We start from the raw sequence: 27,128 nt of genomic DNA on the forward strand, positions 1-27,128 counted from the left end.
CAAGGTTTTGTTCTGGTTGGTAGCACTTGTAGCACTCCTTGAGTGAAGGACACCATAAGTGACAGGACAAATTGTTAGATTTTAGCAATTGTTAGAATTTAGACAATTGTTAGAATTTAGACAAATTGTTAGATTGTAGCAATGTGCGTAACTCCATACATGGCATTTTATAAGTGATCCTACTTGCTTTCTGTGCACACATAATGGCATATATATATATATATATATATATATATATATATATATATTGTAACCTTGACTTTTTGAGTGGAGTAGATGTGCTGGAATAAATAGTTCTCTAGTATCTACTTAGGAAGAATAGATTGCAGCTTAAATAAACCTTGAAGTTGACCATTCAGTCTAGAGTGAGTGAAAGTTGCTTGTCAGACTCTCAGCTCAAATGGCCTTTGCTGCACAGTTTCTTGGGTTGGCAACACTTTTTATAGACCATAAATTGCCCACATTGCTGCTTTATAGAACACAGTGCTTGTGTTTATTATACCTGTGCCCCACTTTTATATCAGAAAGCTCATGTACTTCCCATAAGCCTTCTGTATAGGTACAGATCATGTCTACACACTAGTTTCAGCAATGTTAAACCAGTGTTCCATTACCTGCCAAAGGCTGTTTCAGTATCCTATCATTTAAGACAAGAATAGTTTAGCTATCTTCATCAAAAAGAAGGGATTCACACAAATAAAAAATTGCATGGTCTGTTTCCTTGCCACCATGTTCTTCTGGAATATTGTTGTTAAATAGAATTGAAACACCAGAATGATGTCTTACTTTGTGGTATGATGCTGAAGTGGCATGCCAACTCATGTTCTTGCCGCCATGTTCTCCTGGAATGTTGTTGTTAAAAGAATTGAAACACCAGAATGATGTCTTACTTTGTGGTATGATGCTGAAGTGGCATGCCAACTTTGTAACCACTCCCAAATTAATAAATAATAATATAGCAACATTTATTTATTTATTTATTTATTTAATGTGTATACCACCCTATACTTGTAGATTTCAGTGCGGTTCACAACGTTATGTTACTAGCTAAAAAGTTATAGTTGTACAATCCTTCCTTACTCACACATTAAATCAGACTTGCAATGATAACTGCAAAATTGCAAATAGACTTAGACTTTTACCTCTAGGTGAGGGGGATAGAGTTGTCCATGCACCTATTTATACAGCTCTGTACTGTGTATATACTACAGTATATGCGGGTTGCTCATCTGACTTTCTTACAGACTTAAAGAGCTACAGAGAAACTTTTAAAATATAGACGTATTGTATACAGGACTGTAGTTATCTCTTTTAGCCTTTCATACTTAGTCTGAAAGGAATACCTTCCTGTTCAGCATTGCCTTCAGTGGAGGAAGCCAGAAGGGCTGGTGCCTAGGCTGTGTTGTGATAAGAAGCACAACCTGCTTTCTCTTCTTCCCTGTTTGGTGCATGCCCACATCATAACTTCATGAAATGATAGTGCAGTGCAGGTTGACAAAGTAGGCAGGAAAATTTCAGGCATAGCAGAACCTCAGTGAACACTTGGATCATTTATGCAGAAAATGCATTATCACTGGCCTGTGACAGCTTTGTATTTAAATAAAAACCACAGGGATGTATGTACTTTATTCTGGACTGCTGTTAACAGTGGGTTTTTTCTGTTTTCTGATTTTTTTAATCAGCTGTCCAAAAAAACACAGGTCTATATAACCAAGATAAGTTTACATAACTGCAGTCCTAAACTAGGTAAAGGTAAAGGGACCCCTGACCATTAGGTCCAGTCGTGGCCGACTCTGGGGTTGCGGTGCTCATCTCGCTTTATTGGCCAAGGGATCTGGCGTCCAGCTTCCGGGTCATGTGGCCAGCATGACTAAGCTGCTTCTGGCGAACCAGAGCAGCACATGGAAACGCCGTTTACCTTCCCGCCAGAGTGGTACCTATTTATCTACTTGCACTTTGATGTGCTTTGGAACTGCTAGGTTGGCAGTTAGGCAGTCCTAAACTACCTAGCAGTAAATCCTATTGGATTCAGTGAGGCTTACTCCTAAATCATTGGGGTTAGGATTGCCTCAATTATGAAACAATAGATCTTCTGTAATGGAAATAAGCATTCTTTTGATACTACTTATTGCCTGAAATAGAATAGTTTGGTGGAGGCAAATCAGTCAGTACCAGTGCTGGTATATCCTACCTATCTCAATCTTGAATGGGTTAGACGTTTGTAGGGCTTTTATAACCAAATGAAGGTGAGTAGGACAGAATTTGTAATATCTTGATGATTTCTGAACTGAGGTGGTTAGTTTCAGGACACCCCCACCCCCCAAATCTTTAAAGATTTGTATTAAATGCATGCTGGTGAGATGAGGATTAGTGATGTGGCCTCACTTTTCATGTTTTGAAATATAAGGAACAAAATATGGATTTGCGTTATTTCTGTGGGTTTAGAAGTAGTTTCAGTTCTTCATTTGTTATCCATTGTGCTTATGTCATTTCCCATTCGTATAGTACATACAGTCCTTTTAGTCTCTGATCAAATCTACTTAATTATAGGAAATTTGCCACTTCCTGTTTCTATTATTATTATTATTATTATTATTATTATTAACAAAATGTAACAGTGGGATTCCCCATTTCTAAAGGACAGAAATGTTTGATATAGCCCATTTCATATGGAAATATAACATATGCATGAGAAACATAGGTTTGCAATTGGGTAAAGACATATGCAGGGTCCTAAAACATAATTGATTTATTATATTGCCATTTGATTGCAATTTAAAAAAAACAGCTGAAAACATATACAGAACAAGTCGTTCTGGGAGAGCCTATTAAAACTGTTTGAATTATGAAAGTAGATTTTTAGAATTATTTCCTCCAATTTCATCAATTTGGATAATTAGGCCTGGTCCTAGTTTATCTCAAATATTACTGTATGTGCAAATAATTGTTATACTAGTGACATCTCAGTGGTTAACATTGCAGTTATGTCCCTTATTGTAAACTGTGTTTCAGACAATTACCCTTAGTTAAATATTTTCTTAAAAGGTCATACTTAGTACGACTTTGTAGGTGTTTTAAGTTTTTTTTAATCTTTAAAGTACAATAAAAACATACTGAGTGCCAGACCTTTCAGTATTATAAAGACCTAACACTTTATCTAGAATATAAGCACTATCAATATTTTTATACTGTTAGCCTTAGAGGTCCAATAGTGCAGAAGTTCATTGAGTATTATATGTGTATCATTGCTAACTAGGGTTCTTTGCTTACAAGGTTTTGCAAAACCTTTTCAAGCTCTGATCAGGATGGACTCCAATTAGTATTCATCATGTCTAATGCTGTTAACTGCCCTGGGATATAGGCTATGAAAGGCAGCATATAAATGCTCTAAATAAATAACTATAGGTAAGCAAGAAAGGATTCACAACAGACCAAAAAAGAGAAGGAAAGAGGGGGAAAGAGCTGGAGTCTTTGACTTTTTGAACTTTTACATGTTTAAGAGATTATACTTGCACTGGGCAAGTGTGTAAGTTTATTTGCTTAATTTTGTCTACATTTCCCTGCTACGAGGAACATTAAAGCAACTGAACAAATCATTATTAACTTGTTAAGTGTTTAAAAGTTTGAAATGAACAGTAGTAAAGTAGTAAGTCTCAACTTTCAGGAGGGATGTGAAGGAGAATAAAGATGTTAAAAGTGACACAGAAATTCTGACTTGGAAAACAACAAGGTGAAATTGCAGGAATGGTGGAAGAGTTCTTAACAAAACAATTACAATGTTAAAAACAAGTAAAACAATAAAGCTGCTTCAATCAAAGCAGAATTGTGTGAAGTTCCTGTTTTCTTAAGCCACACTTTCATATGATGTCCAATTTGGGAAAATGTCCAGATGTCCCTCCAAACCAAGTTATCAAACCAAGATCATCTCTCCTATTTTGTTTTATAGATTTGTTTTAAGAGATTTTTTTATCTGTTCAAAGGCAGCCAAATAGCACCATTAACAAAAATAATACAAACACCAATTGTATGATTATATTGTTGGAATCTGTTCTGAGACCTTATGATGAAGGTTGGAGAATAAATCTTATGAATGAATGAATGAATGAATGAATACATAAATAAGATAAATAGTTGTCAGATAACGGGCAGATAGAATAGCTATTGCCAGTTTGCTCTTCACTGTGACATGTGTCTTAGAAGTTAGGTCCAAGGATCAAATGCTGCCATCCATCACTATCACGTTCTCAGGACTCTTCCAAGGCCACACCACCCCCGTCCTGCTTTATGCCCCTCTTGCATATTTCTGCCCGGTTACAGTGTGTTTATTAGACTGTGATAATGCCTCCCTCTTGCCTGTATGGAGGATGAAGAGATGTGTGCATACAAATCTCCAACTCATACATGGTTGAAATGCAGCCTTTGGTACAAATGTAAGAGTCATAACTATTGCTCTGTCTGCTTTTGCCACAAACTCCACCTATTATTATTATTATTATTATTATTGCCTCTTTTCCTGCCCAACACTGACATGAGGTTGAATATGAGGGAATGTGGCCTTGGGATGAAAAAGGTTCCTCTATTATAGTTGTCACAGCATGACATTTTTTGGACTCCAAAGAATATTCTAGAAACTTGCTGGTCTTGTACCCAGCACTGAACAGTTCCAGATCACATTTAGCCACCACAGATTCCCTGCTGAGGTGAGAGAGACATCACTTCTGCCTTCTCTCTTGATGGAAGCCTTTCATGAATATCTGTGGGTGAGACAGGAATGTTGCTGAGTTCCATGGAATTCCTTTCTCTCTGCACAATGGTGGACCAAATGCTTGAGAGCTGTGATGTTTCACATGAAGCCTTATAGGCACTTTTTCTTAGACAAGTGATTAATAGAATGCTGTATTTCTAAAAATGCTTATTAATGCAGCATTTGTCAAAAATGTGTGAGAGAATAAGATGGTGACTCTGTTGTTAAAGCGCTGAATTGTAAATGAGTAGGGGTTTTTTTAAGTGAACATTGCAGGTCCTTGTAGTGAAAGATGTTTGATATTGCAATGGATCAGATGCTGCAATTGATTGTGCTGTTCATTTAAAAAAATTATATTTTGAGTGGTGTACTTTTTATTGTTTGAATTGGTGATGTCTTTTGGCTAAGCAATAAAAGACATGACAGGCCAAGACCCAGAACTAGATATCAACAATCTCATTTCATGATGATTAAGCCAGTATTGCAATATGAGGAGCTCTAATGATTTCAAACTTTGATGATCAAGAACCATTGTTTATTTTCAGTCTAGTTCAGTTGATAATACCACTAGGTTTTGCTTTTCTCACCTTAGTGGGCTAGCTTCTGAATATATTTGCTGTGCCAGGGCTGTAGCGGACTGTGCAGGACTGTAGCGGTTAAAAAAGCTGTAAATTCTTCATCCGTAAGCTGTTAAAGCTGTGGAAGTTGAGAGTATATCCCACTGAAGTGTCATAAGTTTGAGACAGTAATAACTGTGGATTGCATCCAACCAAGTTCTATTCAGAGTAGACCTATAAAAATTACTGGGGCTATGTTAGTCATGTTCATTCATTTCTGTGGACCTATTCTGAGTAGGGCTAACACTAGATATAAGCATATGTAAAGGAGCTGTAGTGCAAAGCACATGCAAAAGACTCCAGTCAAATAACTGGCAATCTTTAGCACTACGTATTCAGACCTGCATCATGATCTGTAGAATTTGTGGGAATGAAGTTTTGATACCAGTTATTGCTGGTGCAAATAAGCCTTTTCAGGGACTGTTTGAAACAAGAGAGGGGAACCTGGTTTTTCCACTAGCTTTGTTACTGTTGTCAAATATAGTAAAAGTAATCTTTCAGGTTACCATAGTTCATTAATTTATAATTAGATTTATCTTCTGCATTTTCTCCAAGGAGCATGAAGTTTTTAAGTTTGTCACAGTGCTTATTTGTTAGTATTCAGATGTTTAATAAATGCTATCTTTAAAAATTAACTACTAGTAAGTAGTAAGGAAAAATTAACAAGATTCAAACATTCATTAGTGAGCATTTGAATCTTAGGGCAACAAAATAAGATATTTTTAAACATGAATGTGGTGTATTACATCTATGCCAATCCCACTAATGCTGTTATTTTGCTTACTTTAAAATGGCGGGTAGTGGGAACATGCAGAATATCATTGTAGCATTCTGCCTACCAGCTTGTCCCATTCTACATTTTTCTGTAGCGGGTTGTTGAATAATATAATAAATCGAAAGTTCTCACAAAAGAAATTACAAATTCAATTTGAAATTAAAGTAAAAGTTTTTAAACATTACTAGTTTTGAAGAACTAGAGTACTACTTTATTCATATTCTTGTCAAGGTATCAGTTACATTATAAGGATATTTGTTATATTATAGAAAATAATTTTGTTGTAGATTTTAAGAAATATATATTTAGTTTAAAAAGTTATACATTGTTTCATTCCATCTCCAGTAATTCTGTAGATCAGACATTGGCCTGGTTCACATGGGTGGCATGGCAGCTGGTGCCCCCTGGTTCACATCTAGCTCTCTCACCAACCAGAGGATAATGAGGTAACCTTCTGTATTGTGTTGTTATGAAAGGTCTGGTGCAAGGCAAGGCATAAACGGTGCTATAGAGCAGAGCTGTATTGCTTCAGCAAATGTCAATCTGAGATTTGGCCCTATGTAGAAATAGCAGCTGCATCCCTGTTGCTAGTCCCACCCTCACTTTTCATGTAAAGGACTCTAGCCTGCTCCATCAGTAAGCAGTAAGCCCACAACTTATGTAGGGGTTATGTTCTGGGGATTGCACCTAAATCCCAAATCATGTACAATCAAAACACATTGGGTTCAGTGGTGGATGAGATTCCCAAAGTCATTTCCTCTGAAACTCCACCCTCTTTTGATTTTTTGCTGTGCATGTAAAGCTGAATGCACAGAAGTTGAATGCATGTATGTTCAGCTCACTGCAGTACATCTTCCAGCTGGAATGACACTGATACTGCATGCTTATCTGATGGAAGTGCTTTCTGGGGCTGCTCTTATGTGCCCTCCCTCTTCGGCTTCAGAGTGTTCAGTCTCAAACAAGTAGGGGAATCCAACTGACGTCTTGTGCCTCTAAAATGTACCTGTGTTAAGAGGGCATAGTTGCAAGGCTTTCAGGATTTCCACATCTGGGGAAGCATTTTATTAACAATCTGTTTTATGGTTGCGTAGGATATCCTGTTTAATTTGGCTTTCATTTAGCATGGGGCTCAGAGCCAAAGAACTTCACAACATTTTTGTGCAGTTTGGGACACTGTGGCCTGGTGTATGTGTTATGCAGTAGTTCCCCAAGCTGCATGGCAAATAGAGTTTTGACACTGAGGAATACTTTTCAAAAATAATTCATAACATGGCATAAGGGTTTGCAGTTCAAAACAAAATAAAAAAAACCAGAATCCCACTGAGCCCAAAGGAGCTCTTTGTAATCTGGCCATTGTTTGTTATTAACTGAGAGACTGGCAACACAGCACATTCACTTAGAACTTCCATTGTATTCAGTAAGGTTATTCCCAGGTGAGGGTGCATAGGAGTTCCACTATATGAAAGATAGTTTTTAACTCAAAAATTTTTTTGTGTGTGTGTGTGTGTGTGTGTGTGTGTGTGTGTAATCGTTGTTTTAAAAAAGCGAGTATGCTTCTTAATAAAGATCTGTTTTGCAATTTGCAAAATCTAGAGTGTCTTCTCTAGAAGTCTTACTATAAAGGAAACCCCAAGAGAGGATACTATTAGAAAATGTTAGAAGGGGAATTTGACTACAAAGAAAGAATGATTGTATATTTTAGTCTGTTTGAACTTCTTTGTACTTCTTGAACTTGAGAGACACATTGTGTGCTTTATTGATCCCACATAAATGTAGCAGAATTTTATGTTCTTGTTAGAGGTGTTGAGCATCAGATACCAACTTTTTTCATAGGGGTCAGGAATATCACCTTATACATGGCCTTGGAAGAAAGCATGGTTTGTTTCATTATTAGGTTATTAGGCATAAATGGAAACGTAATCCATATATGATATTACTATGATATTTAAAGTAGTACATTCTGGCAAAACTCAAGGTGCTACCTGAAAAATCTGTTATTTGCAGCAAAAGTTATCACCATATACTGAAAAATCTAAGGGGTCTTTCTTGGTATCAGAATGGACGAAGACGCTGAGGGTAGCTGTTATAACCAAGCTGACTGGTCTAATACATAGGCAAGAAGGAATAACAACTTGGTGCTTTATGATTATGTAAGTTGTCATCTGGTATTTACAATCAACTATATCTGAGTACTTTATATATTTACATTTAAAAAATATTAAGTTCTCTTCAGTGGGTATCTTTGAATGGTCGCTGTTCTTCTTATGTCAGCTTTTATTAGAGTCATTCAGCTTGGCTAAATCAACTTTGTCAGGTCTATTAGAATGCTATTCAGTTGCTCATTTTATGTAGACTATCAGACTGAAATTATTGGCTACTATTGTTTGTTTTGTTTACTCTAGTCATTCTAGCTTACATTTTCAGTGTATTCATAAGGATCAAAAAATATTCTAATGACTCCTTGTATTTTATTTCTATGACTTAAAAATTGTTTTAAAAATAAATATCCAAACTGTTTAATGTGTGACCTCAATACAAGCTATGTGAACAAACCAGATTTGCAAACAAGTGCTCTAAGGTTACTAGCACTCGCAAACAAAAATACTGGTTTTACTCCCTATGCATTCTTGTATCACTTGTTGAGGTCAACAGAAAAAAAATAAGTCAATGGTTGTAAAACTCCCCCTTTTGGTTGTCTAGATGTGGTTCTTATGTGTCACAGGTGACTATAAGCATAGTATAAATGCATAAAGTAAAAGTATTGGGCAAAATTTAACATTAGATGAGTAGGGATGGATGGAACAGTCATAATCCAGTTCTTGTCCCTTGAACATGAGTAGTCTAGTAAGTCTGTTCCTTTGAATGGCCATGCAGATTTATTTGGCTCTTTTTTTTCTTTAAAACACCCAGTTACAGCTGTTTAGAGCAGCTAGAAAGTGTTGTGCTTGCTACACTCATTGTTAAGATATGAGTAAAAAGCTCCTGGAAGAGGCAGCACATTATGATGTGCCACCATTTCCTGGGTGATTCTACAGCACAAAGATGGTTACCTGCCTTGCAGTAATGAGTGCATAAAACATAAAACATAATTTATTTCTGAAGACTCAAGCACCAAAAAAAAAAAAGAAAAAAAAAAAAAAGGTCTGAAACCCACAAGTATAAAGAGGTAAACTGTATAGTGCATGATGGCCAACCAGATTATGGTTTTTACTCTTATCATTTGCTTGATAACTAAAACTTGCTCTAATATTTTGTGTCTTGCCTGGTGTTATATAGTGGCCATATCTCCTTAAAAGTATTACCCTACCCACATGGCGTTTACAGGTGCACATGTACCTGCAGAGAATTTCCCTGGCACACACAGGCCCCCTCCCCAGGATATATGCCATCCCTTAAAGTTCCCTCATTATTAAAATTTGGTTGCACTAGAGATCATTTCATTTCATTCTTTATTTCATCTATTATACAGAGAAATGGAAAGAATCATCTGTATTATATGTGTACCTGTTCAAGGAGGGGGTGTTGGGGGGAAGTTTGATATGAATGAGGAGGAACAGGTTTGCAATGGAACCCCAGAAGGTTAGTGAAACATTTTAGTATCATAATACCTTTATTAACTAAATATCACCAAGCAATGAGCTATCTTATAAGTTTCACATAATTCTTCCCTGGTTTGAAGTTCAATAGAGGCAAGGGAGGGAAGAAGAGAGAAAGATATTCCTAATAAGAAACATGGCATAAGCCTCTTCTGTAATGTATGTATCTGTAATGTGACTTTCTTAAGAAAACTCAGGAAGCTGCTTGAAGACTGTAAGTTTGTGCAGTTCAGAATATCTGACTTACATATCTGTATTTTGTCCTATACCAGCAACATAATTTTCCTCTGCTCATTCTGCTCTGCATAAGTCATATGGTCTCTTTTCTTTAACATCTATTCTATTCATGTTTGCTTTTAATTTCAGAAGTCTTTCTAAGCGTTTTTTAAACATTCTCTTCCCCCCTCCGTGCCTCCGGTTATAAGCATAGGTCGGGATTCAAAGAACTGTGAAAATAGCTTCATGTGCCCAGAATGGTTTTGGATTTGTTTCCCAAACAGCAGCCGTGTCTACCCCTTAAAGCCTAATGGTAAACCACATTTGAAACTGGGAAGAATTAAGGGAGCTTTCTGCTCAAAATGGGGAGGGAAACTTAAAATTCCCACTAGGTTAGCTCAACCCCTAGAATAGCTGTTTGGGTGTCTGGCATAATAATAAAAAGTCTAGGCATTGTAAGTGAGAGTGAAACACAGTTTTGAAGACTACCAGTAACTGGATGCAATACTTGCGTCATTTATTATCCCCCACCCCGGACTTGTGTAATGTTTGGCAGAATATTCATATTCTCAAAAGTTTAAAAACACAAGCTTCATGTTACAACGTCTGCAGTCTAGATTTCAAAAGACTTCTTTGCGCATTTTAGTGGATACTCTGCCCAAAAGGAGGGGGGGGGAACTATTCAAATGGGAGATAAGGGTTTAACCACCTTAACAGGAAAAGTAGGTCAATAGGACACTAGGCTATTAGGCCAGAAAGACACAAGCAGGTTCTCTGAGTCATGCTTCACTTTGCTTTTCCTCCCCACTCCTTCTGGCAGATTGCTTTTCTTTGTATTTAGTTCTTGCTCTTTTTAGTTACTTTTAAAAACAAGTAAACGTTATTGTTTGTGTAGCTCTACTGGCAAGAGGATATATTAATCTTCTAAAAGAAAGTTCCATGTTCTCTCAGTATGATTTGCTTCTTGGAAATCTAAAAATACCAGTTAGGAGGGAGGGAGTTCTACAACTGAAGAAGCTTTTCCAGAACTCCTTGCAGCTGATAGGGGAAGAGAATGGAATGGCCAGAACAAGGGCAGTATTTCCTGCTTGGAAATAGATAGTGAGTGGGATGGAGGAGGAGAATTGAATGTAGAGATATTTTCCCCAGTTCCCAAGATCTTGGACTGTTTTGCATTTTGAGAGCAGCAAAATGTTGAAACCTCTGGAGTAATGAATTAGTCTGTATGTTTGAGGGATTTTCTTTTGCATCCTGCTCATTCTGGAGAGCCAATGTGTTAACGTAATGTTGGGGTTTAGAACAGAAGATTCATATGGCATATCTACATTCTTTTGGGCAACAGGAACAAAATAAGCCTGTGCTAGCTGGCCTGTGCTGTGCAGATACCAATATTGCGGTTGCGGTCATTGACAGTGTGAAGTTAACCAATGTTGGTTAAGCACTGTACCGATTGCATGAGTACACCAGCAGGCACCCAATAGTTTATTTCTTTATTTAAATATTTATAAACTGCAATTTCATAGATAATATAAAGCAGCATACAAAATAAAGACAATGCTACAGTAAGAACAGTTAAATCATGGATAGCATATCAGCAAGAACTGACTGGTAAAGAAAATCACATTGCAATTATTTATTTGAAGACACTTTTTGAAATTTATTTATTTAAATATTATTAAACTGCACTTTCATAGAAAGTATAACATATATAATATTAATGATACATTACAATATTAAAAAACTGCATGCTGAATTTGTGCTGCTGCAGACATAGTCTAACACAGGTTTCCTCAAACTCGGCCCTCCAGATGTTTTGAGACTACAGTTCCCATCATCCCTGACCACTGGTCCTGCTAGCTAGGGATCATAGGAGTTGTGGGCCAAAAACATCTGGAGGACCGAGTTTGAGGAAGCCTAACGTGCAAATGTTCCACCACTGTAGTTGATCATTTTTGTAGGGAAAATCTTGGCAGAGATCTGTGCTTTGTAAATAGATGTAGCAATATAAAACTATCCAGCAGTTGGAGGCAGTTTTGGTATAAAGAAACAAACAAACAGATTTGGGAACATTGGTGGAATAAAGAAGTAAGAATTCAGATATAAGTAAAATAATAGAAACAATTATGATACAGCACCTCCAGAGCTATGGGTGGAATCCAAAGATTGCAAGATTGGACAATGTTCTTGCACAACCAGTCATTAGATTTACAGTACATTGTCCATGCTGTGTCTCTGAATAGCTTCTCTGGGTGGGGAGGGGAAATTGCCCAAAACTTGCTCAGCATATTTGGAATTAAGGAAGCAATACTTTACATGGTTGTCTGGAGTAAATCTCTTTGAATTTAATAGGGTTTGCCTCAGAATAGACATATAGAATTACTTTGTAACTCACATAGAATCATAGAACTGTATATGGCTAGTACAGTGGTGCCCCGCAAGACGAACGCCTTGCAAGACGGAAAACCTGCTAGACGAAAGGGTTTTCCGTTTTGGAGGCGCTTCGCAAAACGAATTTCCCTATGGGCTTGCTTCACAAGACGAAATGTCTTGCGAGTTCCTGCGGGTTTCCCCCCCTTCCCCCCCTTTTCCTAAGCCGCTAAGCCGCTTATCAGCTGATCCGCTGATAAGCCGCTTATCAGCTGATCCGCTAAAAGCCGCTAAACCGCTAATAGCGCTAATCCGCTAAGCTGTCAATGGGCTTGCTTCGCAAGACGAAAAAACCGCTATACGAAGAGCCTCACGGAATGGATTAATTTCGTCTTGCGAGGCACCACTGTAATGGAATTCATGTACAGTAGTTGACAGCTCTGGTCAGAGAAGATTAAAGTGTAGCTGCTCAATGACTTTTCTCTTATCACAGATGAATGTTTGTTTTCTTACATCAAGCTATTACAGTGTACATATATATATATTTCTGTTCCTGTACTTAAAATAATAAGTGTCTACTTATTACATGAAAAAAATAATTAGGTGCAGAATCCTAATACTGTTATCTTTCTTTTTCTTTTTAACAGTACTGAATTAAGATATTAATGATCTTCTGCGGAGAATACATTTTGAAGGCTCTTCCCAAGTTGCTCCTTCTGGAACCTGTCATTTAGAACATTGCCATTTATCATCCAGAAAAGTATAAACGGTAAAAACCCACTGGATTATATTCAGATAATTAGGGCACAGAACCAAAAAGCACAGGCATATATAGTGGTAGCAATCCAAAGAACTATGTCCTCATTTTAAGGACATTGCCAGACAACATGGCAATTTGCTTTTGACAGTGCTCTCAGTTTCAAATACCGTTTGCCATGTGGAATTGGGGCAGGGAGCTGATGTTCAAGAGACACAGTCCCAAAGCTTTTTGGGCACGTGGAACTAGTTGCATGGTTCTTTGGATTCTGCCTATTGTTCCTTTTGTTGCCAGTAGGGAATTTTATTCAGGAAAAATAAGAGAGTGACGTTGCATTTCTTTCTTTCTCTATTCTCCTACAGTGCAGACGTACAAATGTCTACCACAAGACTAAAGTGTGATATGTTATGTTCTTTACCATAAGCACCCATAAAATGAGCTCCATTGCAGACAGGTATGCTATGTTTGAGTTTTGTAAATTATTTTTTATTTGTGCATTATTAATGGTTGCACATGGTTTAAAACAGAATTTCAAAGAAGGCCATTGAAGTTACAGTGTCTCTTTATAACAGGAGAGGTGAACCTGCAGCTGTCAAGCTGCTTTAGGTGGACTGCCAATCACCAGATGTCTCCTCTCCCTCTTGTGTAGCCCCATTGCTAGCAAGTCATTGCACGAAAATGCTCAGCAAGCAGGAAGGAGCAGTAAGACCTAGCAATATCACTGCACCAGAGGATAAACAGGTGCCTTTGGAAGCTAAGGAGATGAGGCAGTGAGGCTTTCCTTTCCTCCTAGCCCAGCACCACAGTGGAGAGGAGTTCTATCTCTACTGGTTGTTGAAAAAGTGTGTGTGTGTGTGTGTGTGTGTGTGTGTGTGTGAGAGAGAGAGAGAGAGAGAGAGAGAGAGAGAGAGAGAGAGAGAGATTGAGAGCACCTACCTGTATGTTCCTGACTGTGTGGCTGCCTGCTTGTCTGGATGTATGCAGTACATGTGTGCATGCATGTAAATGTACATTGATCTCAGCCTCTGTTGGCTTGCAGCCCTTGGAGTGGTGGTTATGAGTGTGATCCTTAGACCAAAAAGGTTATCTACCCCTCCATTAGAACATAACAGACTTCATTAGCTGTTTGCTATGAATGACTTGATTTAATGGTAATGCGGAATTGCAAAGATCCAATGAGGGTGTTTCAATATTTCTTCCTAAATTGTATCTGTGGGTACAGTAGAAAAGGTAATGTTCACAAAATTTATTTTATTTCACATCGAAACCAATCTTATAAATACCATTTTTTTAAAGATTGATATAATTAGTAATGTTGCAGACTGAAAATACTTATCAATATAAGGCTGTTCTTAACATTGTGGCTGCCCTCTGAGACTTGGTTTTTTCTTGTAGAGATGATGGTAGCATTTTTGATGGTCTCGTGGAAGAAGATGACAAGGATAAAGCGAAGAGGTATGTTTTTTGAGGTAGCTAGCACCAACCATTTTTCCTCTGGTTAGGATGTATATAAACTGCGCATTGAAATGGGACTTTATGTATAGGGCAGTTTGCACACAATGCTAAACCATGGTTCAGTGTTATAAAGATGAGCCTCAGCAAGCCTAGGTAAAGCCAACTTCAAACCATGGGGGTTTCCCTTGTTGTGAGCCAGGAGCTCTGATTTGCATAGAATGCAAAGATTCTTTGAAACTCAATGTAAAATTCTCCTGGCTGCACAGGAGAGAGTATTGGGGAGTGAATAGGAGAGCATATGAGACTAATGCTTTGTTTGGACTTGCTGAGGCTTGACTAAGTAAATAGTTTAGAACAGGGAAAGAGAACTTGTGACCTTCCAGCTGTTATTGAACTTAATCTCTCATCAGCCTCAGCCAGCATTGCTCATGATGACTGGTGATGAGAACTGTAGTTCAATGACATCTGGAGGGCCACTTCTGGTTTTGTATTACATCTGGACCAGTGCATAGATTGCAGAGATTATATCACGAAGCCTGTGAAAAGCCCTATATCCAGTGGCCTTAAGTATGCACAATGCCCTTAGTCCTTGCATATATTGCCAGGCATGTGGTCAGCTGCCTTATCAGACAATGCTGATAACATACTTGGGGAAGGGGGAAGAGAAGGGAGGACATATTCAAAGCATCTCTTTTCTCCCCACCCACCCTCTTAACAAGTGACCAAGTAGATTAATTAAAGTTTGTTCAAGGGAAGATACTAACACATAGTCCCTTGCTGAGTGCAAGGATCACTGCATGGGGATCTTGGTTTTTCTGGCTTGGAGACAGTATTAAGATATTGCAATAAAATATTAACATATTTATGTACTGTACAGATATAAGACTGTTAAATTTTCAAATGTTAGTTTTTCTTTTAATTTTATCAGGCATCCAAATAAGTCCAAGAGTCTTGACTGGCAATTGACCTCTTGAAAAGCTACTGTAATATGCTTAAGACAAAAGCTTAGATTCAAACAGGAGTAAAACTTGTTTCACAGGCTAAGGGCTTGGGGCTTCCCCCACCCCTTTTTGTTCTTTTAGCAATAGCCTATCAAGGCCGCATAACTATTGAAAGTGGAGGAAGAGTGGTGGAGTTTTAAAAAATTCCACTGGGCATGCTCAAGCACTTGTTTTTGCCAAAAATAGTTATTTGGATTCCACCCAAAAGATGTTTAAAGATATTTAAACACATCACTAATGTTTCCATGTATAGGGCTCCAAAATGGAATACTAATGTTGCAGTCCTAACCCTGCTTACTTGGGAGTAAGTTCCATTGAATTTAATAGAACTTTTGAGCTGGCATGATTAGAATTGTGCTGAAAGTATTTCTATGGCTAGTTTTGCCAAATGTTTCCTCCTCCTTACATTTGAAATGAGCATATTTTATTGACCATTGTAACTTACAGTACATTGTGTTGTATCCACTGCTTCCAGGGCTTCCGTTCCCTCTTCTTCCCTTGCATGCCCCCAACCCTCCAGCTGTTCAGGAGCTGGAGGGGATGGGAGAGGAAAGGGAAATTCTGTTATGCAGATGGAAGCCCCTTGTGCTGACAGAACTGTAGCATTGGACACAGCCTCCTAACCCCTAAGAAATTGCATAAAACTTTCCCCCTGGAATTTTCATAATTGTGTGTGTTTTCATAATTGTGTGTGTTTTTTAAGGGTGTCAAGAAACAAGTCTGAAAAGAAACGCAGAGATCAGTTTAATGTACTCATCAAAGAACTGGGATCCATGCTTCCGGGCAATGCTCGGAAGATGGACAAATCTACTGTACTGCAGAAGAGCATTGATTTCTTACAGAAGCACAAAGGTAATTTGGGAATGTCACAATTTTGTTGAATTCTTGATACTTAAGTATATATGGGTTGGAATGGTCCATAATGCACAGGTAGTTTTAGTCTGTCTGCCCGGTGGTGTTGGTGCTATATTTGCCGGGACAGGGTGGTGGCAAGGTTGAAGGGAGCCCTGGATTGGTGGTGCCAACAACCTGGTAAGGGTGTGTGTGCACATGTGAGCCACTGCCAACCCAGAACTCTCCTAGCTTTCCCCTGACCTATCTCTGTCCTGTTGAATGCAGCACCACAACTTGTTCTCTATCTTTTTTGTTTTTGAAACAGGCATGTTTAATGACTGGGCTGGTGCGGTTAATGAATGATAGTTTCCAATGGAATGGGGAAAATAACCTGCGGCGCTATACCCTGCCCCCCCCCTTTGTTCAAGTTGGCATCCAAAGTTGGGTGTGTGTATTACAGTGTGCGCACAATTTTCCTTTCCTTTTGCAGAGATCACTGCCCAATCAGATGCCAGTGAAATCCGACAGGACTGGAAACCCACATTCCTTAGTAATGAAGAATTCACTCAGTTAATGTTAGAGGTAACTTAATTATTTTCATTGTAAAATGTGTGAGTATTCTGTCATTGTAAGTATTGCTTTGTGATGTTGTGTGGTATATTTTCAGCTTTGTATTGTAATTAAAATGCACTTTCCCCAATATTCAGTTAAAATATGTGCAAAACAGATTCAAAAGATGCATGTGGAGAATGCTGCTGCCAGGGGGTTATTGGGGGATCAGTTACTTAAAATATTCTGTATCTTTGAAACTTAATTTACCCTCTATTTTGAAACCCTTTGACCTTTGATTCCTCAGTGGTTTGGGTCCAAAGTAAATTGAGCACTACCTACCTCCATGCTTGTCTGTTTAGAAACTTAGAAGGGTCTTTGCTCTCCATCCCACCATTATCTGTAGCTGTAGTCATGTTGGGTGGTATGTGGAGCCAGGCCTTCTCTACAGTGGCACTTAAACTTTGACACCACACTGGGAGACATGCTTAGCCTGTTCTTTTCCCACCGTCTGAAAGATGGTGAAGACCATTGTTGTCCATTGGGCATTTTATAGCAATGAGTTTAGTGCCTTGGTTTTGTGCTCCTGCTGTTTTGTGTTGAATTCATTTGAAACAATTTGTATCAAATTTGCAATTGGTATTTAAATGTTTTCTTTTGTATTTTAAGTTTTGTGAGCCTTTTGGCTTAGGAGCAACATCACAATGTACTTAATGTGCATAATGTGCATTTTCCCGGGTTTGAGAGCACAACCCATGAATTGATTGTCAGATAGTGTTCAGTTCCACTGTTCAGGGTGCTGGTGCAGGGAGGTTTAAGATTTTGAGATCAATTAAGCAGTCAGTCCTGGCTCTTTTTTGTATGTTGATCAAATTGTACAGTGCCCTGTTTGTCTCCTTTTAACTGTCTTTTCTGTTTAATTTCAGGCTCTTGATGGTTTTTTCTTAGCAATCATGACAGATGGAAGTATAATATATGTATCAGAAAGTGTAACCCCCTTACTTGAACACTTGCCAGTAAGTACGAGCTGCTTACAGGAAGATATCAGATTTATTTGGTCACTGGATGGACACTTTACCATGTGCCATTCTAGATTCTGGAGCTCAAATAGTATAATATCTTTTTAAAGACTTCATTTTTTCTTCCATTAGAGCAGCCTTAGTCCTGTTTCATGTATAAGGCACTTCAGTGGGTGAATCAGGAGCATCAGACATTTTTCTCTGCTCATATACACACAGCCATCACAGTATGCACATTCATTGACCCCTGATGTAATTGGTATATGAAAATAACACACATATGCCTGTGCACGATCTTCCTTCCATATAGCCTATTTCTCGCTTATCAAAGGGTATAAGCATTTTGTTTTTATCTTGCCTTAAAAAGAATATTTTTATTCTTGCACTAAGAAATGGAGACAATTACAGTTGAATCTACCCTTGTGTAGATTTGGTTTATAATAGTTGCAGACTTCGTTTCCTCTAAGGAGGAAAGGGACTTGAACAATCCTGCACATTGAGGTTTTTACCCACAATAGTTGTGCATATGGTAAAACTTTTCCTTTTGTCCAAACTGTTGGAATGCTACAGATAATTTTGCTGATTTTACTATTGCTGGTTTTCTGCTTGAATTTGATGAGAGGTTTGTATATATATTGTAAAAGCATTCATTTAAAGTGGGATCCATAACTGATCTCTGCTCATGTCTTGTGCAAACAGACAGAAGTGCTTTTCTGCCCACACAAGACATCTCTGGATTGCACACAAAATCAAGTAGGATCAGCACCAGAATATTGCAGGGTGTCCTCACTTTCTAACAGGATTGCTTCTCTTCAGGATTTCTGCCAGCTAATTACACCCCTTTCCCAGATACTGTAAGTTGTAGTAAGCTTAAGCAGGGTATTCCCCCCCCCCCCCCAGTTTCCCACCTTTTGCAATTGCTTCTCAATATCCTGTGGCTGCTTAGAATGCTCAGTCCTCATTCTGAGGTTGCTTCCTTAGGTTCAAACACATACTTCATTACTGCAATGTACCTCAATTATCAAAAGACAGGGGAGTGTCTTTTATACTTTGGATAGGATTATAGCAACGTTTCTTCACTGCATCTGAAATTAGGGCAATCCAGCTTTTTATTGTTGTAAAAATATTTGGAAATGATGTACTTAATCAGGATTATGTGTTACAAGCAGCATAATATTTTTCTCCCTGACAGCTGTGTTAGTTACTTTGTATTCAAAAGTGACATTTCACAAGATTACATTTTCATTTCATTTCTCTCTCTCTTTTAGTCTGACCTTGTGGATCAGAGTATATTTAATTTTGTCCCGGAGGGGGAGCATTCAGAGGTTTATAAAATACTGTCTACTCATCTGTTGGAAAGTGATTCATTGACCCCAGAATATTTAAAATGTAAGTTGCACTGTTGAATTATCTCTCAGAAGAAACTCCTGAACACTTCAACATGTTAAAATACAGTGAAAATATAATCACTGATTTATTCTGTTAAACTAAGAGTTTCCTGAAATCTTTTTCACATACCAGGTATATGAAAAGGCTAACACTATTATTATATTTATATTATTTATATTTATATATGCAGGAGGTAAGGAATCAAGAATTGTTTCAACTGTGGCCAGCAACTGCTGCATTTTAGCAGTTTTATTATTATAATTATTTATTTAATTTATGTACCGCCCTATACTTAGAGGTCTCAGGGCGGTTCACAGAATAAAATCAAAATATAAAACTACAAAATACATAATCAAAATAAAAACAACAACCCAATAACCCCCCACCCCCAAAAAAACACATTTTAAAAGGGCATGGGATCCTCACAACATTTAAAGTAAGACAATTAACAAACCTGGACAAAAATACTTCTTGGAAAACCATGATCTCAGAAATGTCTGCAGAAATGTCTGCAGAAATGTCTGTCAATATATAAAATGAATGTAAATGGTAACTGATCACTGCATTGTAAAATGCATGTCCTCATCTATGATACTGTCCCATGCCTTCTGCCATTCTCTCTCCCACTTGGTTCCCCCTTCAGGTTTTTTGAGGGGGAGGGGCTCTCACCCTCTTAGAGTTGTTTTTCTGAATATTTTTTGCACATCTGCAAATCTTCAGTTCCCACAGGCTTACTGATACTTCCTTCTTAAATGTAACTGATGCAATATTGGAGAGCCACACTCAACTCTGAGCTTTGAAAATCGAAGGAGTACTGGGCTGTGGACTGTCTGCAGTTGGGATGTTGACAGAAGCCTGCTTAACTTTCTTAAATGTTTGTCACTCATAGTTTGTTAAACCATGGTGTGATGATCATTATCCACAATTTTATTTTATATTGCTCACAATACTTTTGGGGAGTGGGGCAGCACAGGGTAGATACATATTTTAAGGCTGCAACCCTAGATATACCTAACTGGGATTAATCCACTTAGGCTCCTTTGGGAGGGAGGGTGGATATAAATAAATAAATAAACCAACTCAATGTGCCTTACTTCTGAGTAGACATGTAAAAGATTATATTCTAAATGTGTAGGATCTTGGATTCAAACCTAGTTGAAAAATATTGTGGTAGCAGGGCAGGAAAAGGCTGGATGCACTGAAGAACTACTCCCATGTAAGGAATCTAAGATGGCACATTGTTAAGGCTATGTTTAAGGTAGCTTCTTCCATTGTTTTGCACATTTTACTCAAGAATATCAGCTTGTAAGGTTTTGATGTTCATTTTGATATTCCATTATGTGTGTTTTGTTCTTCTAGCAAAAAACCAACTAGAGTTCTGCTGCCATATGCTCCGAGGGACAATAGACCCCAAAGAGCCACCTACATATGAATATGTAAAATTTATAGGAAACTTCAAATCATTGAGTAACAGTAAGTTACAGTATTTTTTAAAAGTGTTTTAGATTACAACTAACTTGTGAAACGTTACAAGAAATAAGAAAAATAATGCACCTCTTTTTTTAAGGAAACAGGCACTGGATTACATTTAAATGAGGATAGTGTAAATTTACAGCATGTCTGTTGACAGAAACTAGGGAAGTGTAGCAACTTCTAGTGCAGGCACCCCCAAACTCGGCCCTCCAGCTGTGTTGGGACTACAATTCCCATCATCCCTGACCACTGGCCCTGTTAGCTAGGGATGATGGGAATTGTAGTCCCAAAACAGCTGGAGGACCGAGTTTGGGGATGCCTGTTCTAGTGAGTCCTGAATCTCAAGCCTTGGAGAGATTCTTGACTGCTTTGGGCAAAGTGTGATCTGCATGAGACACCAAAGTCAAGCAGAATTCCCCAAGTGCCTAATGACACCTCAGTGATTCAGATGCTTTAAAAAGCTGCAAACAAGTGTCTGCAGAAAGAGAAACTATTGTCTCTAAGCTCACCATATAAGGAAGACAGCAGGGGGGAGGAGAGGGGCTAATTGACGTCTGTATTTTAAGGTAAACTCTCGACCAGGATGGAGGGAAAGCTTGTTCAGAACTGTCAGTTTTTAATCAGAGGAATTATTTTGTTAGCACTCTTCATTCCCAGTGTTTGAGGGAGGGATGTTGCTGAATAATATAATATACATTTTCTCTGTGTCGTTTCTTGCTCTTTTGCAAGTTCTGTTCTGCAGTGCAGCAAACGTCAGAAAGAGTTCTGTTAGACTTCGGAGGTGTCCTTCTCATTCCTGCTTTTTTCCTATTGTCCAACTTACCTCTTTAGCGCTTTCATTCTGTTTGATTACTTGTGCTTTTCAATTTATTTCCAGTTATTGTTAGTAGCCCCTCATTCTATTTTGATTTTATTTGCTGGTATTTCAAGGGTTTTTGTTCTGTTTAGCAGAGTGCAGTGTTATGCCCCTTCCCCTTATATTTCAGGGTCTGAGCACTTTGCTTCTGTGTGACTGACTGTAGTTTTTTTTTTAAAAAAATCACTTTGATCTGAAGGAAGGGCAGGATATAAAAATTCTGAGATAAGTGAAACAGGTTGAGTGATTTTTACTTTCTTTTTATATCAGCTTAGGCAGTATTTATGTTATTAAATGAAATATTGTAAGAATGTAGTTTTAATTTTTTTCTCCCAGGTGACTTTTTAAACACTTTGTTTCATAGGATCATTAATTATATGTTTGATTTTATAAGTCATTCTTAGAAATAGTAGTAATTTTCTTCTCTTCCTCCTGTCCTTAGTGTCTAACTCTGCGCATAATGGTTATGAAGGAACCATTCAGCGATCACATAGGCCTTCCTATGAAGACAGAGTTTGTTTTGTAGCTACAGTCAGGTTAGCTACACCTCAGTTTATCAAGGTATGTTAAGATCGTCATCTCTTCAAAATCTGATGATATTTGCTTTTCTTTTGTATATTTCCCAATCAAAACATTTATTGTTTAATGAACAATCATTTAAGTAACCATACTCCAATCCAGGAAAGGTAATCTGCTCCAGGATGCAGATGTTCTTTTATGAATTGCCTCCTAGATTGGGTCTTGTGCTGTTAAAAAAAAGGTCTATAGCCAGCTTCTGTAACTGTATTGCACATATGTTGGATCAGGCTCAAGCATGCATCCCCAGAGGATGATTTGGGCTGTTAGTTAACAACCTGTGTGCAGTACTAGGAAGACTCAAATCAAGTTCTCCTCATTGCTGTAGCTGACGTTCAGTGCCTTTCCTACAGGAATTTTGAAACGTGTCCTTCTGTGGTGCAAATTTAGATTTGCTGAAGGCTTCGTTGTAAAGAACTTCCTCTTTTAGAAAGGCTATATACCATGTGAATTGCTAGTAAAAAAAAATAGCACAACTGCCTCCCGTATCAATTCCCAGATGTCAAAAAGAAGTAGGGGAGTTCTGAGGGTGATGGTTCCTCTGGTAGTTCCTTGCACAGAATGCTGAACTTGCCATTCTCACACTGGTAAAATAAGCATAGTACGGGTTGGTCTGTAGTGGCAAGTTGCTTGAATTACTCCTCTTCCAAGCAGCAGTGAAACAGCAAAATAAGAAATATTTTGCATGTTACATTCACGTCGATTTATATGTATGTTTGGAAGTCTGGATTTCATGAGAGTTTTTACATTAGAGTAGAGCAGTTCTGAGAGACTTACGTTTTTTTATTTTTTAGGAAATGAGCACTGTTGAAGAACCCAATGAAGAGTTCACCTCTAGACATAGCTTAGAATGGAAGTTCCTTTTCTTGGATCACAGGTGCCATTTCTTACAATGTAGTACTAAGCGGTAGCACTCTGTTACCGTTAGTGGTCACTAATCCTCATTGGCTGTTTATAGCAAGAAATGAATTTTACTTTTTACTGAATACGTTTCTATGTAATTATAAGCACAATTTTCTGTTTAGAAACTGTGACTATTTTTTTTTCTACTCTGAGAAATAAAATAACGACTCTTATGTCATTATCCAGGGCACCGCCAATAATAGGTTATTTACCATTTGAAGTGTTGGGGACATCAGGCTATGATTATTATCATGTTGATGACCTAGAAAACCTGGCAAAATGTCATGAACACTGTAAGTAAATGTCATAATTTTATGTAAACCATACTAATATAGAATTGGTAACTTTTGGTGATGTATACAAACTAGTTACAGTGGTACCTCTGTTCCCAAACATCTCCGTTGACGGACGTTTCAGAACCCGAACGCCGAAAACCCGGAAGTAAATGCTTCTGTTTTTGAACGTGCCTCAGAAGTTGAACAGCTTCTGCTGCATGTTTTTCCATTTTCTCAGTGCAATTTACAGACTGCACTTTGCACCTTGGTTTTTGAACATTTTGAAAATTAAACGGTCTTCCGGAATGGATTACGTTCAAGAACCGAGGTACCACTGTATCTATATTTGAAAATCTTTTAACTAGGGCTAAAATACTTGTAAATTTATGTTCTAAAAAAGTTTTTAATCACAAAGTAGTGCTTAAACAAAAATAGCACTTAAGCACTTTAATAATAATAATAAATTGCACACTCAGAATTATAACTTCCCTGTTTACTAGGTTTTGCCCACTAGTGTGGATGGAACATTGTGCTATCTGTAGAAAATCAATTTTAGTTGTGCATGTAAGTAATAGATAAGAATAATGATTGGTGACATCAGGAGCTACCATTCTGGAAGCATTCATAGTAGTTCTCGGGTTGCTTTCTATTCTCTCCTTGTATGATATGTTCCACAGCTTTTAAAAATAATTTATTTTTGTATTTGGGATATTAGAATCAAATGAAGAAAGTTTTGTGTTGGTTTAAAGAAATGATGCAAACTGTTTAAATGCACATTCTGGAAGTGGCATTTTCTGAAGCAGAACCTTATTTTTACATTGTTTTTAGTAATGCAATATGGAAAAGGGAAATCCTGCTATTACAGATTCCTCACAAAGGGTCAACAGTGGATTTGGTTGCAGACTCATTACTATATCACTTACCATCAGTGGAATTCTAGACCAGAGTTCATCGTATGTACACACACGGTAGTAAGGTAATAGAATTCTGCGTGATTTTTATTACGGTTTTTTGCAACAGATTTTGCAGCTATATTTTAGTACTTCTCCCAGCTGACGAAGAAGTCATCAGAGTCTTCTGAGCTAGTCACACGTAAAAGCATATTAATGCGTTAATGCATCCATGTTATTTTTCAAATGCATTTAAATAATGTATATAAAATGTTTGCTACCATTCTGTTAAGATGAACGGACATGCTAATTGTCTGAAATGTTGGGTTATTTATCGGTAGTTATGCAGAGGTTCGAGCAGAAAGGCGGCGTGAACTTGGTATTGAAGAGTCTCTACCAGAAATAGCTGCAGATAAAGTAAGTTTTCCACCATCATCTTATATTGGTTCTGTTCATTGCTTTAGCTTTTAAAAAATAATACATTCAAAATTGGCTTGTAGGGTTTGCAGTGCCTGCACTTCAGCAGGTGTTAATAATCCACCCACCCAGAGTTATTCATTCTTTCATGTAAATTACCTAGTGATAAGTTTGGTTTGGATTTTTTGTTTTGCTTTTGGGTTGTCAGAGTGGTGAAAGAGAAGCAAACACTGATCATAGGGAGAAGTAAGATGGAAAGATGGACCGTTAAGATGTCAAACAGAGCAGGGATAAGTTAAGGGAAGGTGAAGCACATGTATAAGAAATTTGCTTTCATTATGAAAGCCCCATGCTTGAATATTTGGTGAGATACAGTTAGTTCCTGCTAATTATCTTGCTAATTATTTTGTGTGTGATGAACCAGCCAAAACATTTTTATTGTTTTAGAGTCAAGACTCTGGTTCTGAGAATCATATAAGCACAGTAAGCCTCAAAGAAGCTTTGGAGAGATTTGATCACAGCCCTACACCTTCTTCGGCCTCCAGGAGTTCAAGGAAATCTTCTCACACTGCAGTTTCAGACCCTTCTTGTGAGTGCACAAAATCAAAACCTGTTCTATAGAAGATTATTGACTTTGGGGCCTTGTGACTTTAAAATTAATGCTATTCATGATAATTGTAGCCTGGTGATATTATCAGTTCTACAGAGAGAGTTGTTAATCTGGTGCGGAATAAATCTCAATTTTTACCTAACCAATTGGAATAAAGGCTGTTTTGAATATGCATTGCTATCATTTTATTGTGATGAACTATTCACTTGCCTAAGTATAATCTGGGCAAACCCAGAATGGTGATGATGAATAAACGTATCCCTCTTCAATTTTATATTTGCTGGGACATCAGCAACGCCAACGAAGATGACAATGGATACTAGCACTCCTCCAAGGCAAAATTTATCCACTCTTGAAAAGTCTGCACAAAGGAGGGCATCGCTTGGTAATCAGGTAATTCTTTAGAAAATAGCAACTCATATTTATCTGTTAAGGTTTGTGAACGTTAGATTTCTTTTTGCTTAAAATACAAACAATACAATAAATAAATAAATGCTTTCAGTTAGTCACCTAGTTTGGAAACATCCTTTTTAAAGCTTTCAGTTGACTACTTGAGAATGTCACTATCCTGAATGTGTCCACCAAGTGCACAGTTCTACTCTCAAGCAGTCAACTGAGAGCTTTTCATTAAGTGTCATCTGGCTTTTTAAAAATAATGGAGAGTTTTGCTATGAATAGAAATTAGCTTTCAAATAGTGTAGGGTCCAGTGGTACTCCTGCATGAGCAGAACAGTCTTCCCCTTCATCTCCATTTTACCCCAAAATCTGCTCCGGAGGGTAGGTATTATGGATTGTATTCAGTAATGCACCAGTGTCATTCCACTGTATCAACAGAACACCCATTTCCTCTCATTCTTGTGTGCCCCACAAAGATGCTTCAGAAGGTCCACCATCCCTCCGGAACTGATTTTAAGGGTACAAGGGGGTCCTGAAGGGGAAGAGGAAACTCTGCTGCATACACAGAACTTTTTTGTGTCATCAGAGCTGCAGCTTTGGATACGTCCCTCTATGTGTTTGTAAAATTTGTGTCCTTTTAAAGTACTGCTGTGTTTCATGCCTTTTGTATAAAATGTAAGCATTAGCTCAGTGGATGCGTTTGGAAATGCTTACAAAAGCTACTTGTTCCACAGAAACAGAAGAGGAAGGTACATGGGAACAGAGAATAACTCTCTGAGGCTTCTGCTGTAGATTGTTAATCTTTGTCTACCTGTTTGGGGTGCATAACACTTGCATTTGGCTTTTTATGTGCGTGTATGTTCATGTGGGCAAATCAAAGTTAAAAAATGGAAATCAGCAAATGATTTAATGTGGTCCAAACTCTTTCTAGCTATCCCGTTCCTTCTCAGGTAGTTAGGGAAGAAAGGAAGATTACATTTGGGCTTGTCATTTTAAAACCTCCTCCTCTATTCTGTCTGCCTCCAAAATACATATTTGATTTGATAACTATGGTATGTATATTTCTTTTTAAATCCTAGTCTTTAAATTCACAATCTATTGGACAACCTTTAACGCAGCCAATGATGTCCCAGCCTGCATCTTTACAGATTCAGCAAGGCATGTCTCAGGTACTAATTAAATCTGAATGTGTATTAAAGCAGTTAATTTGTATTAAAGCAAGTAATTACATTTTGATCCTTTAACGGATCTTTGTTTGATCTAGAATTCAGTTCTTGAATTTGAGTGTGTTGGAAGCAATGTCCCCTGCTATTAACAGGTCCCATTACCTGACATTTGGTTCATCAAGTCCTGTTTTCTCTTTGTCTAAGATTTCTCTAAATTGGTCAGCATCCTCAGTACTTTTTTTTAAAA

At 37.8% G+C, this 27,128-nt stretch overlaps 1 protein-coding gene across 7 annotated transcripts in view; it reads left to right on the forward strand.

The window, feature by feature from the left end:
- The window catches only part of CLOCK (clock circadian regulator), a 36,234-nt gene that overhangs the window by 1,497 nt on the left and 7,609 nt on the right, over positions 1-27,128 (forward strand). For 3 of the 7 annotated variants that reach the window (XM_081875709.1, XM_081875710.1, XM_081875708.1), the window contains exons 2-18: positions 8,141-8,286; positions 12,963-13,084; positions 13,435-13,526; positions 14,468-14,527; positions 16,232-16,380; positions 16,853-16,944; positions 17,838-17,927; positions 19,199-19,319; positions 20,679-20,792; positions 22,091-22,209; positions 23,019-23,101; positions 23,314-23,420; positions 24,231-24,378; positions 24,634-24,709; positions 25,157-25,298; positions 25,612-25,712; positions 26,795-26,884. In XM_081875709.1, coding sequence (XP_081731835.1) covers positions 13,480-13,526; positions 14,468-14,527; positions 16,232-16,380; positions 16,853-16,944; positions 17,838-17,927; positions 19,199-19,319; positions 20,679-20,792; positions 22,091-22,209; positions 23,019-23,101; positions 23,314-23,420; positions 24,231-24,378; positions 24,634-24,709; positions 25,157-25,298; positions 25,612-25,712; positions 26,795-26,884 — 1,539 coding nt within the window. In that variant the 5' untranslated portion in view covers positions 8,141-8,286; positions 12,963-13,084; positions 13,435-13,479. Of the gene's footprint in view, positions 1-6,492; positions 6,583-8,140; positions 8,287-12,962; positions 13,085-13,434; positions 13,527-14,467; positions 14,528-16,231; positions 16,381-16,852; positions 16,945-17,837; positions 17,928-19,198; positions 19,320-20,678; positions 20,793-22,090; positions 22,210-23,018; positions 23,102-23,313; positions 23,421-24,230; positions 24,379-24,633; positions 24,710-25,156; positions 25,299-25,611; positions 25,713-26,794; positions 26,885-27,128 lie in introns of all 7 variants that reach the window. The other 4 variants (XM_081875711.1, XM_081875712.1, XM_081875706.1 and 1 more) reach the window with 2 other exon arrangements.

Source organism: Podarcis erhardii (assembly GCF_964252035.2).
Source record: "Podarcis erhardii genome assembly, chromosome: 9".
In the NCBI taxonomy this organism is placed as follows: Eukaryota; Metazoa; Chordata; class Lepidosauria; order Squamata; family Lacertidae; genus Podarcis; species Podarcis erhardii.